At 44.6% G+C, this 15,669-nt stretch overlaps 1 protein-coding gene across 3 annotated transcripts in view; it reads right to left on the bottom strand.

Moving 5' to 3' along the window:
• Positions 1 to 15,669, bottom strand: part of LOC126475527 (sialin-like) — a 103,483-nt gene that overhangs the window by 58,066 nt on the left and 29,748 nt on the right. For all 3 annotated transcript variants that reach the window (XR_007586742.1, XM_050103461.1, XM_050103462.1), the window contains 2 exons: positions 2,478 to 2,692; positions 566 to 718 (listed from right to left, as the gene is read on the bottom strand). Coding sequence is in view for 2 of the 3 variants with exons in the window: in XM_050103461.1 (XP_049959418.1) it covers positions 566 to 718; positions 2,478 to 2,692 (368 nt within the window). In the remaining variant the exon portion in view is untranslated. The remainder of the gene's footprint in view (positions 1 to 565; positions 719 to 2,477; positions 2,693 to 15,669) is intronic.

Below are 15,669 nucleotides of genomic sequence, written 5' to 3'. Positions count from 1 at the left end.
GCTATAGGTCGAACGTAAATGAGCTTCCACACTGAAGATTGTGGATTCATTGCCCATCGAGGCGAATCAGTTACACAAATGCGTGGTGTCTGTTCTTTCAGACATATCCGAAAGAACAGATCATACATTCATACAATTCAGTAGTATGGTATAACAACGTACATCGCGCGGACCTTGATTAGCAAAACAGCCTGACTACGCTTTGCTGTCAGCATAAGAATACACCGAAAACGGCAATTACGGAAGTCGCCAGACCCCTTGTCTTCTTGTGAAGATGAATCAGCACAGCACAAAATGCTCAGATGTGTGTGAAATCTTATGGGTCTTAACTGCTAAGGTCACCAGTCCCTAAGCTTATACACTACGTAACCTAAATTATCCTAAGGACAAACACACACACCCATGTCCGAGGGAGGACTCGAACCTCCGCCATGACCAGCCTCACAGTCCATGACTGCAGCTCCTTAGACCGCTCGGCTAATCCTGCGCGGCAGCACAGCACAGAAATCTGTATTACTGTAAATTACTTTTTAAGTTGTGGAACCTGTACTGCTAGGACACTCACACTACGTATATCGAAGTGCAAGACTTGGGCGATGTACTGCGGCAGCGATGTGATGAGAAGATAGAAGATCCAGTCGAAGGTAATCATGATAGCGATGAGAGCCCAGACAGCTGGCGTTGACATAATGCTCTTCCACGGCACAGGCAGCTTCTTCTGCAACACCAAAGACGCAACACTCACCACTGTACACTCTTCAGTAATGTTCACGTAATTCCCAATTAAAGTGCAACTGAACAGTTTTCTGAAATCTGGCTTAACACATCGAACGAGGTGGCGCAATGGTTAGCACAGTGGACGGACTCGCTGGGCGATGGTTCAGATGCCCGTCTGGCCATTCAGATGTAGAGTTTCTGTGATTTCCGTACATTTCTTATGGCAAACGCCAGGGTGTTTCTTTTGAATAGGGCACGACAATTTCTTCCCCATCCTAGCCTAATCCGAGCTTATGCTCAAGTCTCTAAAGACCACATTATCGACGGGACGCCAAACTCTAGTGTTCCTCTCTCCTTTCCTTTCTGGTTGAGCAGGCGTCTTATGTACAACATTTGGTAGGTAAAGCTGCGTGTGGCTGATTTATTGACCCTTTATGTTATGCTGCCCAGTAGCATATCTAGGATCTCAGGTCTGAGCTGTGGTGGAGGGAGGGGACGACGACGACAACGACGACGACGACAACGACGACGACGACAACGACGACTCACGTTAGTTTCGCAGCGAATGACGAAACGCTTTTGGATTTCATGCTACAACAAATGCACACATACAAGTAATCAATACAATTAAATGCTCTACTTTTATTCAGACTGATACTGAATTGATACATCTGTCTGACAGGGGAGGATGAATTTTGGTTTACACGATGAATTAGGGTGTTTTCAAGGGGGTGGGGAGCCACTGTACTCTCCTGCCCTTGTCTGGGTACGCCGTTACTGCCCCTGGTTATGTACCTCACCGATAGTAAGATGAATCAGTCTGAGAGGAGGCAAGCAGTTGCATGATGTCCAATCGCTTACAAGACTGTCATACCTGATTTAAGCTATTAGTTCGAAAAATACCTAGGGGAACTCGAAGATATGGTATATGTTTCAGGGAAAAACTAGCGGAAGCAGAAATGTTAGGCAGAAACTGATATTCACATATCAGATATACAAACCAAAATGCTTTTCAATCACCTTATTGATGAAGTCATACCAACATTATAATGCCTTGAAAGCTATCGATACCGCTCCTGCGAGACATATCGAACGCAAGAACTCCTTTGGTTTTCCAATAGGTTGCATTTTACGCGCCAGATTTCATGTTTTGGGGATACTGTCTACTGCTACCAACATTCCAGTCTCGGGGGTAAGAAATTTGTTATGCGTCAAGATGAGTCGTAAAAGTGGGGTTTAAAAAACCGCTTGAGTGCATTTTATTGAAAAACTTCGATGGAATTTTTCAGTTTCAATTCCCAGCGAGTCGCGCGGTTCCAGACTGAAGCGCCTAGAACCGCTCGACCACCGCGGCCGGCGTGCTAGGAGATTTACTTTGTAAGTCATCGTGTGATTGGCAGCTTAGACATGACGGACACGATCTTCTTGACGATTTTCTGTTAAGTAGGCTGTCAAGAGTCTATGAAAGTGTGTCTTATGAATATAACAAGAATCATAAGGACAGCAGTGAAGTTAAAGAATGCAGAGTACTTCTGACCATCTTTAAACTTTATCATTAACGGAGACAGCAACACAAGTATACGCAGCACATTGGCTGGAAACTTAAGTTTGTGAAGTATTTATTTGTAAATCAGAAATATTATTTTTTGAAAATAACTACCGTCAGCCATCGTCGCATAGGACACTTCCAGCACACCAACGTCACAACTGGGAGACTACTGCGCCATGGTACAGGAAGAGACAGTGAATGCGGATGTTACCTTAGCAGCTGACTGTATTGTGGCCGTGATGTAGTTACGTTCGGCTGGGTCGATGTACGGATGCTGCGACGGCGAATCTGCAGCCTGGAAGAACCATGGCACACACCACAGCAGTCCGACTCCTCCGAAAAAGTAAAAGGAAAGCGGCCAGCCGCCGATGGTCTCGCACAAAATACCCGTCACCGCCATAGATACGAGGGTTCCAACACATATTCCTGTAGGCAAACAAATGACACAGCAACTCAGTAACAACATGAAGTATTCATTGCACATACTATCTCTTAGACAGACTTATTAAAGTCCTGGGTAACTACAAGGAATATCCAGGGAAGAGTTCCACAGTCTGTAAAATGAAGTAATCGTCGAGAATAATGTTTTGGCCTAAATATCATTCATGATGAGACATGGACATTGTAGTACGTATCACACGTTGTAACTAAGCGGGAGCAGCTAATTGACAGCACTATTATCCAGAAATCGGTTGGCACCAAGGGAAAGATGAAATGGCAAGATGAAAAGCATGGGGATATGTTTTACAGCCAAAGACTATGATGGGCCGTAGCACTACGGTCGCCGTATGTGGACGAGTATGTCCGCGGATAAAACCATCACCCATGTGTCACCTAGCCATGTGATTTGCTTTGAATAGTACGAAGCGCTATCCCTAGAATGTAGGGATAAGTGGTGGTGTTTATGATTGCACCACACTGCAGATTCCATCTGGCATACAACACGAAGCGTTGGACTTCAGGTGAAGTGAGAACAAGTCTAACTCTGGTTTTCTGAGTCAAGGACACGTACATCCATTCCATAACCTATCACTTTGTTTCCACAGACTCATGAAACACGTGTATAAGATCCGTTGTCACCATATTATTCAATGGAGAAAATCCAAAGGAGAGCAGTGCGTTTCGTTACCGGTTCATTTAGTAAGCGCCATAGCGTCAGGGAAATGATAAACCAACTTCAGTGGTAGAGGCGTTCTGCATCACCATGTGTATTGTTGTTAAGCTTCCGAGAGAGTACGTTGCTAGAAGAGTCAAGAAATATATTGCTTCCTCCCGCGTATACCTTGTGAAAAGACTACGGAGATAAAATTCGAAAGTTTGAGCCCACACATAGGGTTACCGGCAATCGTTCTTCCCACGAACGTTTCGTGACATGGATGGGATAGGGTCCAAGTGACAGAGGTATAAAAAATACCCTCCGCCATAGATCGCAAGGTGGTTTGTGGAGTATAGATGTAGATGTAGAAAAAGTCGTCATGTTGATATTATGGACACGAGATGGTCGTTAAATCGGTCGACTTATTCATAAAGACTGGTAAGCTGCACAGATCACAGCAATACTCAACCAAGGAAATAGGAGTAACCCGCTAGATTACAGATCCTTATCATTAAAATCAATTTGCTGTAGGGTTCTAGAAAGTATACTGTAATAGAACATTATGAATTACCTCGAATTCAGAAAATATCTTTCCTGTAAAAGACAGCTAATTCTTTATTAGCACGAAGTAGTGAATGCTATTGACAGGGGATCTCACATTTATTCGAAACTAGCTGGGGTAACCGGTTTTGCTTAGGGAGTTGATATGAGATTGTGTGGTAGTGGGAATAACTACTTGCATATTCTAACTATTTGCAAAATTTGTTAAAGTATAAGAGGTAAAATTTATTATTGAAAACATATTCTAACTACACTCCTGGAAATTGAAATAAGAACACCGTGAATTCATTGTCCCAGGAAGGGGAAACTTTATTGACACATTCCTGGGGTCAGATACATCACATGATCACACTGACAGAACCACAGGCACATAGACACAGGCAACAGAGCATGCACAATGTCGGCACTAGTACAGTGTATATCCACCTTTCGCAGCAATGCAGGCTGCTATTCTCCCATGGAGACGATCGTAGAGATGCTGGATGTAGTCCTGTGGAACGGCTTGCCATGCCATTTCCACCTGGCGCCTCAGTTGGACCAGCGTTCGTGCTGGACGTGCAGACCGTGTGAGACGACGCTTAATCCAGTCCCAAACATGCTCAATGGGAGACAGATCCGGAGATCTTGCTGGCCAGGGTAGTTGACTTACACCTTCTAGAGCACGTCGGGTGGCACGGGATACATGCGGACGTGCATTGTCCTGTTGGAACAGCAAGTTCCCTTGCCGGTCTAGGAATGGTAGAAAGATGGGTTCGATGACGGTTTGGATGTACCGTGCACTATTCAGTGTCCCCTCGACGATCACCAGTGGTGTACGGCCAGTGTAGGAGATCGCTCCCCACACCATGATGCCGGGTGTTGGCCCTGTGTGCCTCGGTCGTATGCAGTCCTGATTGTGGCGCTCACCTGCACGGCGCCAAACACGCATACGACCGTCATTGGCACCAAGGCAGAAGCGACTCTCATCGCTGAAGACGACACGTCTCCATTCGTCCCTCCATTCACGCCTGTCGCGACACCACTGGAGGCGGGCTGCACGATGTTGGGGCGTGAGCGGAAGACGGCCTAACGGTGTGCGGGACCGTAGCCCAGCTTCATGGAGACGGTTGCGAATGGTCCTCGCCGATACCCCAGGAGCAACAGTGTCCCTAATTTGCTGGGAAGTGGCGGTGCGGTCCCCTACGGCACTGCGTAGGATCCTACGGTCTTGGCGTGCATCCGTGCGTCGCTGCGGTCCGGTCCCAGGTCGACGGGCACGTGCACCTTCCGCCGACCACTGGCGACAACATCGATGTACTGCGGAGACCTCACGCCCCACGTGTTGAGCAATTCGGCGGTACGTCCACCCGGCCTCCCACATGCCCACTATACGCCCTCGCTCAAAGTCCGTCAACTGCACATACGGTTCACGTCCACGCTGTCGCGGCATGCTACCAGTGTTAAAGACTGCGATGGAGCTCCGTATGCCACGGCAAACTGGCTGACACTGACGGCGGCGGTGCACAAATGCTGCGCAGCTAGCGCCATTGCCGGCCGAAGTGGGCGTGCGGTTAAAGGCGCTGCAGTCTGGAACCGCAAGACCGCTACGGTCACAGGTTCGAATCCTGCCTCGGGTATGGATGTTTGTGATGTCCTTAGGTTAGTTAGGTTTAACTAGTTCTAAGTTCTAGGGGACTAATGACCTCAGCAGTTGAGTCCCATAGTGCTCAGAGCCAAGCTAGCGCCATTCGACGGCCAATACCGCGGTTCCTGGTGTGTCCGCTGTGCCGTGCGTGTGATCATTGCTTGTACAGCCCTCTCGCAGTGTCCGGAGCAAGTATGGTGGGTCTGACACACCGGTGTCAATGTGTTCTTTTTTCCATTTCCAGGAGTGTATTTACAATACTTGTTGCTGAACAACATTTTTCATTTTGTTATACGGGGTATGTATGTTAAAATTTTTGGAATTTCTTTTCTACATATAGCTGACCGTGAGAGAAGTGGGGGTCTCTGAGGTTGATGACGCCATATTTTAAAGTTTGTCCCTGCACTTTTTTAATTCTAGAAATGTAGGCTAATTTGATTGGAAATTGCAGTTTTTTAAGTCGGAATGGCGGTTCAGCAGAGATCAGTGGTGTTCTGGCATTAAATAGTGTGTGTAGTTTTTACTTTCCAGTCATAGGTTCTGCTTCGATGGGGTTATTTGATAGCTGTTTGACGATTATCCTTGTTCCATTGTACAGTTTTGGTCAGGTGAGATTTCTGAGTAGTATGATCGGAGATGCAATTTTAAGTCAAGGGCAGTGTGATGGCATTGCTGGTATTTCCAAAGAGTTTAGAAATTTTATTGGTAAGTTGACACATTATTCATTGTTTATCATCGTGTTGATCGATTTGTATATTCTCTCTTCACCGGGAATTTTATTTGGGATATTGAAGTTGATGTAGTCGACAAAATTATTTTTAGTTGCCAGAATTGCGCTTTCAGAATCCTGGTATTTCTTTAATGAATTTTCTCGCGTTGCTAAATCGGCAGATGTTATCCATTTTTACGATTACGACATGTTGGTGATTTTTACATTCTTTAGTCGGGTCGTAGTGGAATGCCTCATTTGTTATGTTGTACTGTTTACCTGTTCTCGTCCGCGCTTCTCGTAGGGTAATATTGTCATGGCTGGATTGAGGTCGCAGTGTTTTATTCAAAGATTGAGTCGCAATTCTTGATTCTTCAGTCCGTTCATTATGTCGTTCTTCGGTTTCTCTGCTTCTCACAATGCTCATTCTCGTTCACTGGGAACTTAAACGTGTTTCCCGCTTATCGTCTGCTTCGTTTATTCGCTGTTCTTTTTGTTTTCGCCGTTTTGCTTCAGAGCTGGTAAGATCTCCTTCTCTTTTACGTTCGGGCATTGTCTAAAATATAAATAAAACCAACTTTTAGTAACAAATACACTGGGAACAGTTTTCATACTTTATTTTCGATTTTTATTCAGTGACTGTATCACTGAGACTACCTACACTTCACTGTTCGTTTTTACTCACTCACCGCACTACTTTTTCGTTTCCTTCCTTCGTCACTCATAAGAAACTGACCTTCGAACACACCGCGACTTCGACAGGCAATCATTCCCTACCAGCGGCGATTTCCATAACGTACCAAAAAGGCTTAGAATGATCCACAATGTTCCAGAACATTCCACAATACTAGAAAGTATTCTGCGATGTTCCACAATGATATGAGATGTTCCGCGATGTTCATGAACATTCTGAAATCTTCCCTAATGTTCCAGACGAGTGACGAACATTCCAGAACATCAAGGATCATTGTGGGACATTCCGGAAAATTCTGGAAAGTTATGGAATGCTCTCTAATACTCTCAAATTTTCTGGAATGTTCTAGAAATTTCTATGGGGCGAAATTTCCCAGCCCTTAAATCTTCAAAAGCATGCCCTTCAGGAAAAAACCTGAACGTTCTTCGTGGATGGGGGCTGAGGACTACTACACCATGTAACTCCTTTGATCGTACCGGGACTCGTTTCTGAGTTTTAGCTGCACGCTTGTTGTAAACTTACTTTTATAATATATATTGATTACTACAGTTCATCTATCGTCTAGTGAAGTCATCAGAAGATCAAAGCCAATTGCAAAATGACTTAGACGAGGTATCTGTATCGTATGAAAAGTAGCGACTGACCGTAAGTAAAGAAACGTGTGAGGTCATCTACATAAGTACTAAAAGGAATGCATTAAATTTCGGTTACATCATATATCACACAAATCAATAATCAATAATTGACCATACAACTAAATAAATATATTAAAATAACGAATACCTTAATTTCGAAAGAACACATAAATAATGCAGTGGGGAAGGCTACCCAAAGACAATGATTCATTGTCAGAACACTTACAAGATGCAACAAGTCTACTAAAGAGACTGCCAAAATTACGCTTCTCCATCCTCTGTTATAGTACTGCTGAGCAGTGTGTAATCCTTACAAGGTAGGATTGAAGGAGAACATCGAAAAAGTTCAAAGAAGGGCAGCTCGTTTTGTATTATCGTGAATTAGGGGACAGGGTGTCATGGATATGTACGAGAGCTGGGGTGGCAACCATCAAAATAAAGGCAATTTTCATTGCGACCAGATATTTTCACTAAATTTCGATCTCCAACGTCCTCCTCCGAGTGCTAAAATATATTGGTAACACTCAGCTACATGGGGAAAAAAGAACATTGTAATAAAATAGGAAAAATCAGAACTCGCACGGAAAGATTTAAGTGTTCATTTTTGCGGCGTGCAGTTCAAGAATGGAACAGTAGAGAAATAGTGTGTAAGTGGTTCGATGAACCCTCTGCCAGACGGTTAAGTATGAATTGCAGAGTAGTAATCGTCCATATGTACAAGAAGCAGTTACAATGGCGGGAAAATTCTTGCTGGATATCTATATAAATAATTCCGTTGATTAATACTTTTTAAAATAGAGAAACAAGAAATAAACGCTAATAAAATCCTTTATACAGCTTTGATACCAATCATATTATAAAATTTAGGTATTATCAACGGTCTATTGAAATCGCTCTGCCGCGAAAAAGCAACTGCAGTCTCACTAACTCACCACAAGTCTGGTTTGTGCAAGGAGGAAAGGTAAACTACTCTGTTGTGATTAACTGGTGCAGCAGTGTGAGGGGGAGTGGTCATGTATAGGCCTACTGCCAAGCTTTAGTCGCGCAATTGAGGAAGAAGATAACTGTCCTGATGATTCGCAAATGGACTTCACACGGAGGAAGTTGAACAAGTACTTTTCTGTAATTCGATAAGCACTGTAGGAAGAGATGAAAGCGAAAATACGGGGAGCATTATTTCGGGACTGTTCTGTGAAGGTTCGCTATAGTCTTTATTGCAACATTGTGTCGGAAGTGATATTGTACCGAAGAAATGAAGCAAATTATCGTGAAAAACTTGATAGTTAGGCAGTCCTAAGTAGTGTTGACAGTATTTCCCGCATCGCTCGGCAATGCTAAATCTGCGGTTTAGTAAAACAGCAGTTATTATGTCTAGAAACGCGTAAAATTCTGTAATAATTTAAGACTATAACTCGAATTCCAGAAGGGGGCAAGTGCCACCTCTTGCCTCCCCATGTGGGCCCCTTTGGCACAGGGGGTTGTTGGCTGTTGGCTGCTTAATGAGAAGCTCCCCACCACCTGTCCGAGCGGGAGACTTTTCGAGCATGCGCGTTTGAGTTCACTGTTTTTCCGGCAGCGAGGTTGTTAGTATGTAGACATGATCTACTGGGCAGTCTGGTCAGGACATGAAGGTACCAAATTAAAATAACGTAGTCTCTAAGAGTATTCAATCCATTTCAGTTACATTTTTTTAGGAAGTTATCTGCAATATCTAGGTGTAGTAAATTTTTCTGAATTTAGCGTTCTGAATGTGGTCTGACTGGATTCCTTTTGTTCCTTCTGGACGAGCGCCACGACCGAATTTTTCAAGCGGTGCGAGGTTCCGAGGAACCGCTTATTCACTAATTTAATTTCGCGGTACATATAGTCTACTGAATCGTGTACTGAAGTCTCATTCCTTTGACCGTGCGGTCTTTGTGTAAGATATCTCACCATTTGTTCAACATATCATCACGTATTTCAGGGGTACTACACGCGACAGAATGATTATTTTTGGTGTATAAATGCCTTCAGCAGTTGTCATTTGCATTTTCGCGTTTTTTTTTTTTTTTTTTTTTTTTTTTTTTTTTTTTTTTTTTTTTTTTTTTTTTTTTTTGCAAATCGCACATGAATATTTAGCTAAAGAGCAGTTGGCAGTTGGTTTATCGGGATTAGGCAAACTCTTGAAGCGTGATTAATCCATGTGTTCTTGTGATAGTAGTTACCATTTAATAGTGGTGTGCAGATTGTAGGTCGCAATATTTAGTGCTTAACGAATACTGACACTTTTCTTTCGATCTCGAATTTCTCGATTATAAGGGAATTCTTGCAGTCTTAAATCTTAGTACTGATGCTCGCTCCCTGCACTCTCTGTCTGCTATTTGAACGTTCCCATGATATTTCGTGGTCAAAGTAGATATTACCCGCCCCCTGTGGACGCATGCGTGTGGATTCAATGATTTTTATCCTGTATAACTGTGCAGGCTTCTGCGGCCAGATTCAGTTGACCTAAGAGTTTTCTGAAACCAACGTTTCGGTCATGGTTACAGTGGCCTTCTTCTGGGTCTACTTGTGTGTTTTAACTGTACAAAGTCGCCTACGTTGTGTCGTTAATGCTCACTGAGCATGACATTACGTCACAATTTTAATATCTCGTTATTATGATTGGTCTCTTACGTGACCCTACAGAGTTAACACACACCAGTAAATCCATAATAAGCCAACAATAAGCGTAACCGAGCTAATGGTTTCTCTATCACGGTTTTTACGTTACGATGCGGTACCACGCTCAGAAAGCTTTTATGTCAACGAATTTTATCATATGCATTACGTTATTGTACCGTGCTGAGCTCGAGACTGGCTTCATTCCCACCTATATAACGCCTTCCCTATATCCTAACCTGATACACGTTAAAAGACCTATATTTAATTCAAGTCACAAGATGCATTTTAATTACATAATTTCCATGTATTTTTGTCCTATTTTCTACAATGCGTTTATGAAATAAATTACCTCCATTTAAGATCCGAAAACCATTCTCTTTCATCAGATATTGCCTTTGTGTCACATAACCCCGATCCCCCTTACAATCTAACGTGTCTAGATCAGAATGCCAACGTGAGATTAAGAGATATGCGTGCACTGAAAAGCGACAGGTTTCAAATTGAAGAATAATTAAATAAATTACCTTTAGGGCATCCCCGAAACGTCCATCTCAGTTGCATGCTTACCTACATCATAATTATTTGTTGTGTTAAATAGTTCTAATTTTTAATGATGGGAAATAATACTAAAAAAATAACAACCTTCCTCCTTTCCTTTCCCTTTCAACGATTTGAAAGTAAATAACGCCAAATTTGTGCTCTGGAAACAACAAGTACAATTTTTAGGTCACACATTTTCTGCAGTATGCAACTGTCACCTTAAAGAGAAAGTCGATGCCCTCCAAAACATGCCCCACCTCTTCGACTTTCAACAGATAAGAAGACTTTTAGGGATAGCCAGTTTTTATCGACGACTCTTGCAGTGAACAGCTGCAACGAAGGCGCCCTTGACAACAGCTCTGGAGGGCCAAAAGACAACTGGTTGTCGCCCATTGACGTGGACCACGGAAATGAAGCACGCCTTCGAACAAGTATTGACGAGAATACACGAAGCCTTCCTTTCAGCACGTGTTGCACACGCGTTTACCCTTGCCGTGGTTGCGGACGTCACTCAGCTGGGAATCGGCGTTGCGCTCCAGCAATAAGTTAATGGCGCGTGGCAACTCCCGTTCCCTCGAAAATGACTGACGCTCGGACCAGGTAGAGTGCTTACGATTATGAGTTGTTCGTGATTTACGACGCTATCTGGCACTTACGTCTGTACGTGGAAGCACGGGCGTTTGCAGTATCCACTGGCCACGAACCCATAACTTTTGCCTTCAAAAGGCAATTAGAATTAGTCAGTTTACCACAGATTTCAGACTCGTTAAAGGGTCAGAATACACAATTGCCGACTACTTTTCGAGTCTACAAGGCTACTGTATCCTACAAACTGATTGCAGCAAAAGCAGCCAATGTGCAGCTTCAAGAACTCGTGGCGAATGGAGATACAGTAATGCAGTTTAAAAAGTGCCTCTAGCAGGATCAGACAAATCACTCTGGTATGTTGCATCAGGGCATCCTCCTAGGCCATTCGCACATGCTCCTTTGCGAAAGCAAGGTTTCACTCAGTGCACGACCTCGCACAACCCAGAGCTAACAGCACACTTAAACTTATCAGGGACAGGTACGTCTGGCCGAGTACGAAAACAGATTGGCTCTCTTGTACGCCAAACACGGTTTAGTCCATGTGCGACTAAGTCGGTCGTCACATTCGTAAACAAATAGGCTTCTCACATGTATATATATATATATACTGACCTGCTGTCTCCGTCTGAAGGATTGAGATATATCTTCATGCCAATATACTGGTTCACCCGTTAGGCCGAAGCTGCTCCTGTGACAGACGTTTCAGGAGAAACTACAGTGAGGGCATTCGCCGCTACACGGATCGCCAGGTTCGGCTGCCCGGCACTTGTCACGAGAGACCAAGGACGGCATTTCGAGTCAGCCCTGTTGCTCGAACTCGCTGAATTATGTGGATTCTAACACCATGGATTCTAACACCGTCACGCCACTTTTTATCGTCCCAGCCAGCAACGATGGTAAAGTGATGCGACAGGACGCTGAAAGCTGGGATTATGTATCGTTACACGACTTAAACAGCGGCATTATCGCTAGAGCACCTTGGCCTCTTCATCGCCCGAAGCAAGAAATCGGCCCATCAACGGCTCAAATGGGCTGTGATGAGACACTACAGCTTCATCAGAGTTTTTTGTAGAACATCAGTACCTGTCCAAATCCGAACCGCCATTCCTGCTGCAACAAGGTAAGAAATCTCCAAGCTTTGACATACGTAGGCATCTCGTTACAGAGAATCCATTTTGTGTAAAACATTCTCGGACTTCTTGCCACGTCAGGTCAGGGCAAAATTTCGAGATTTCGACAGTTACATCCGTCGTCTTCGTCAAGAAGAACTGACTGCTGCTGTGATGTCCTTATACGTATAACCTGAAGACGACTTCTGTTGTATCCACGGACCCAACCAACCAACCAACTCGCGCACGCGCGCCCTAGCCGTGACATCGCTTGCCACAGTTCCTGTCGCGGCCGTCGGCGTCTCAGGGCGTTACCGCCGACGGAAGAGGTCGCGCCATGGCGGAGCTGGGGTCCGCAGCGCCCTCTGCCTTTTGCATATAAGGAGGAGCGCTGGGCCCGAGACGGACAGTCTGTTGTCGATTGTCTATTGCTAGTCTTTCGTGGAGTTTATAGCGGAGCCATTGCAGTGTGATATTTGCTATTGTATTCGACTAGGCTCAGTACACTGATTACTCTTAGATACTACTTGGACTTCTATTGCTGGTGCACGTCTCGTCAGAAACAAAGATAAGTTATCTCCTCATTCTAGCGAGAGCAATTCTTGTAATTCTTGTAATTATTTTTCGGCCAACAGACATAGCTACATCCTGCTCACTACCCACGCTATATACAATTTGCGGTGGCTGCCCCAAAAGTTCGTCGAGGACCTTGGGTTATCGAGCCGTCACAAAAACTTCTACATCCGGTGTGAGTGGAGAAGCAATTACATTGATCAGTCCATCCGCGCCGATTGCGACCACTGTGCAGAATATCAACGGCATATTAAAAATCGAGGACTGGAGAAATCAAAAAAATGGTTCAAATGGCTCTAACCACTATGGGACTTAACTTCTGAGGTCATCAGTCCCCTAGAACTTAGAACTACTTAAACCTAACTAACCTAAGGACATCACACACATCCGTTCCCCAGGCAGGATTCGAACCTGCGACCGTAGCGGTCACGCGGCAGACTGTAGAGGCTAGAACCGCTCCGCCACCACGGCCGGCGAAAATCTCCACCTGCTGAGCTCAGCCTCACAAACAGACATAAAATAATGTTTGACGAAAGAAAAGTTTTGTCCCAGGTTCCCACATACTGTGATTAAAGAGCCTGTAGAAATAAGAATGCGTGAGAAAATCTTCAACAGTGTCGACAGATGTAATGTTAGCGGTGCATGCGCTCGAGCTCTCGATGCAGAGAAGAGCGAGAGATATTCGTCGCAATGTTTACCCTACTTCGGAAGCGGTGGCACCACGAGCACAGACGTTGACACCAGCTGCGACAGCACGATGTAATTACTAGCCAATTAGAGGCTGTCTTTAGGCTATATAAGGCCACCACCGCAGCAGTTTTGATAATCAGTTGCTCCCGACGAAGACGATGGAGTTAATCGTCAAAATCTCAAAAAAAAATTGACGTGAAAAGAAGTCCGAGAATGTTTTATACGACAGTGCCGACGTGGAAGATTTTGTTCTCAATCCAGAATTTTCATTTGCAAGGTTCCGAAGAAGTGCTCGCGTGTTATATTAAGGGTAAACACTGCCCCTCCATTCCTACTGCCTCCTTACACACGTCGTTACCAAGGTTTAAAGTATAATGAGCAGCCTCTATGTTATGCATATATTGTACAATGGTAAACACACGACCCTGTCATTGGACAGGGTTAAACGAGACTCCACGTTACGCGGCAACGACCTACCAGCTCAGCACCTCTGTCCTCCATCAGGTGCGACGAGTGAGGTCAACGAGCCACCCATTTCAGCGACCAAAATTGATTCGCCGACTGCTAATGGCTTGGCATCAGCTACATTATTTAATGCTCTATTACGCAGTAGCGACATATGAAAATCTGTGCCCGTTTGGGACTCGAACCTGGATTTTCATATGTTACTACTGGGTAGCAAATCTGTGCCTAATACAACCGCCGCGCGGCTTGCCACGGGTCACGCGGCTTCCCCCGCCGAAGGTTCGAGTCCTCCCTCGGGTATGGGTGTAGTGTGTGTTGTCCTTAGCGTAAGTTAGTTTAAGTTACATTAAGTAGTGTGTAAGCCTATGGACCGATTACCTCAGCAGTTTGGTCCCATAGGAACTTACCATCACAAAAAAAATTCCTAATACAACTGATGTCCAGGAATTCCGAAGTATTTCGTACGAAGTGGGATCGTCAAGTAAGCTTTCTAGTGAGGCCTACATCACCACCGCACCATGAGCTCTCGCTGACAACTAAGGACACCCTTTGCGGATGACAGCGATGGCCACCAGTTTATACGAGGGCCAGACGTCGAGTACGACACCTGATGCCATACGTTCCCGGCGGAGCTCCAGTCTGCAGCAAAGGGGCTATGTGGGAGTAGAAGTTCGACAAGGACTTCCAGTGTAGTGCGTACTCTGCTTGATGCTGTGGATGCCTGTTGGCAATACACGGGAGATTCAGCCAATCTCTGGTACCTCTGCATTCATTGCATGATCTATGCGCGATTTAAAGTTGTGCAAATGTTGCAAGCAGTAAAATAAATACTGTTCTTTTTCTGAAATTCCGAGAACGTGTTATTTATTTTGGTTAACGTACCTACAACATTTAGGCCGCTAGCCCGAACACAACAGTTGCAGAGGACTATATACACTACTGGCCATTAAAATTGCTACACCATGAAGAAATACAGATGATAAACGGGTATTCATTGGACAAATATATTATACTAGAACTCACATATGATTACATTTTCCGCAATTTGGGTGCATAGATCCTGAGAAATGAGTACCCAGAACAACCACCTATGGCCGTAATAACGGCCTTGATACGCCTGAGCATTGAATCAAACAGAGCTTTGATGGCGTGTACAGGTACAGCTGCCCACGCAACTTCAATACGATAGCACAGTTCATCAAGAGTAGTGACTGGCGTATTGTGATGAGCCAGTTGCTCGGCCACCATTGACCAGACGTTTTCAATTGGTGAGATATTTGGAGAACGTGCTGGCCAGGGCAGCAGTCGAACATTTTCTGTATCCAGAAAGGCCAGTACAGGACCTGCAACGTGCGGTCGTGCATTATCCTGATGAAATGTAGGGTTTCGCAGGGATCGAATGAAGGGTAGAGCCACGGGTCGTAACACATCTGAAATGTAACACGCACTGTTCAAAGTGCCATCAATGCGAACAAG

This window comes from Schistocerca serialis, chromosome 4, assembly GCF_023864345.2.
Source record: "Schistocerca serialis cubense isolate TAMUIC-IGC-003099 chromosome 4, iqSchSeri2.2, whole genome shotgun sequence".
Taxonomy (NCBI): Eukaryota; Metazoa; Arthropoda; class Insecta; order Orthoptera; family Acrididae; genus Schistocerca; species Schistocerca serialis.
The sequence above is the reverse complement of the archived record's forward strand: the minus strand, read 5'-3'. Positions and strand labels throughout refer to the sequence as shown.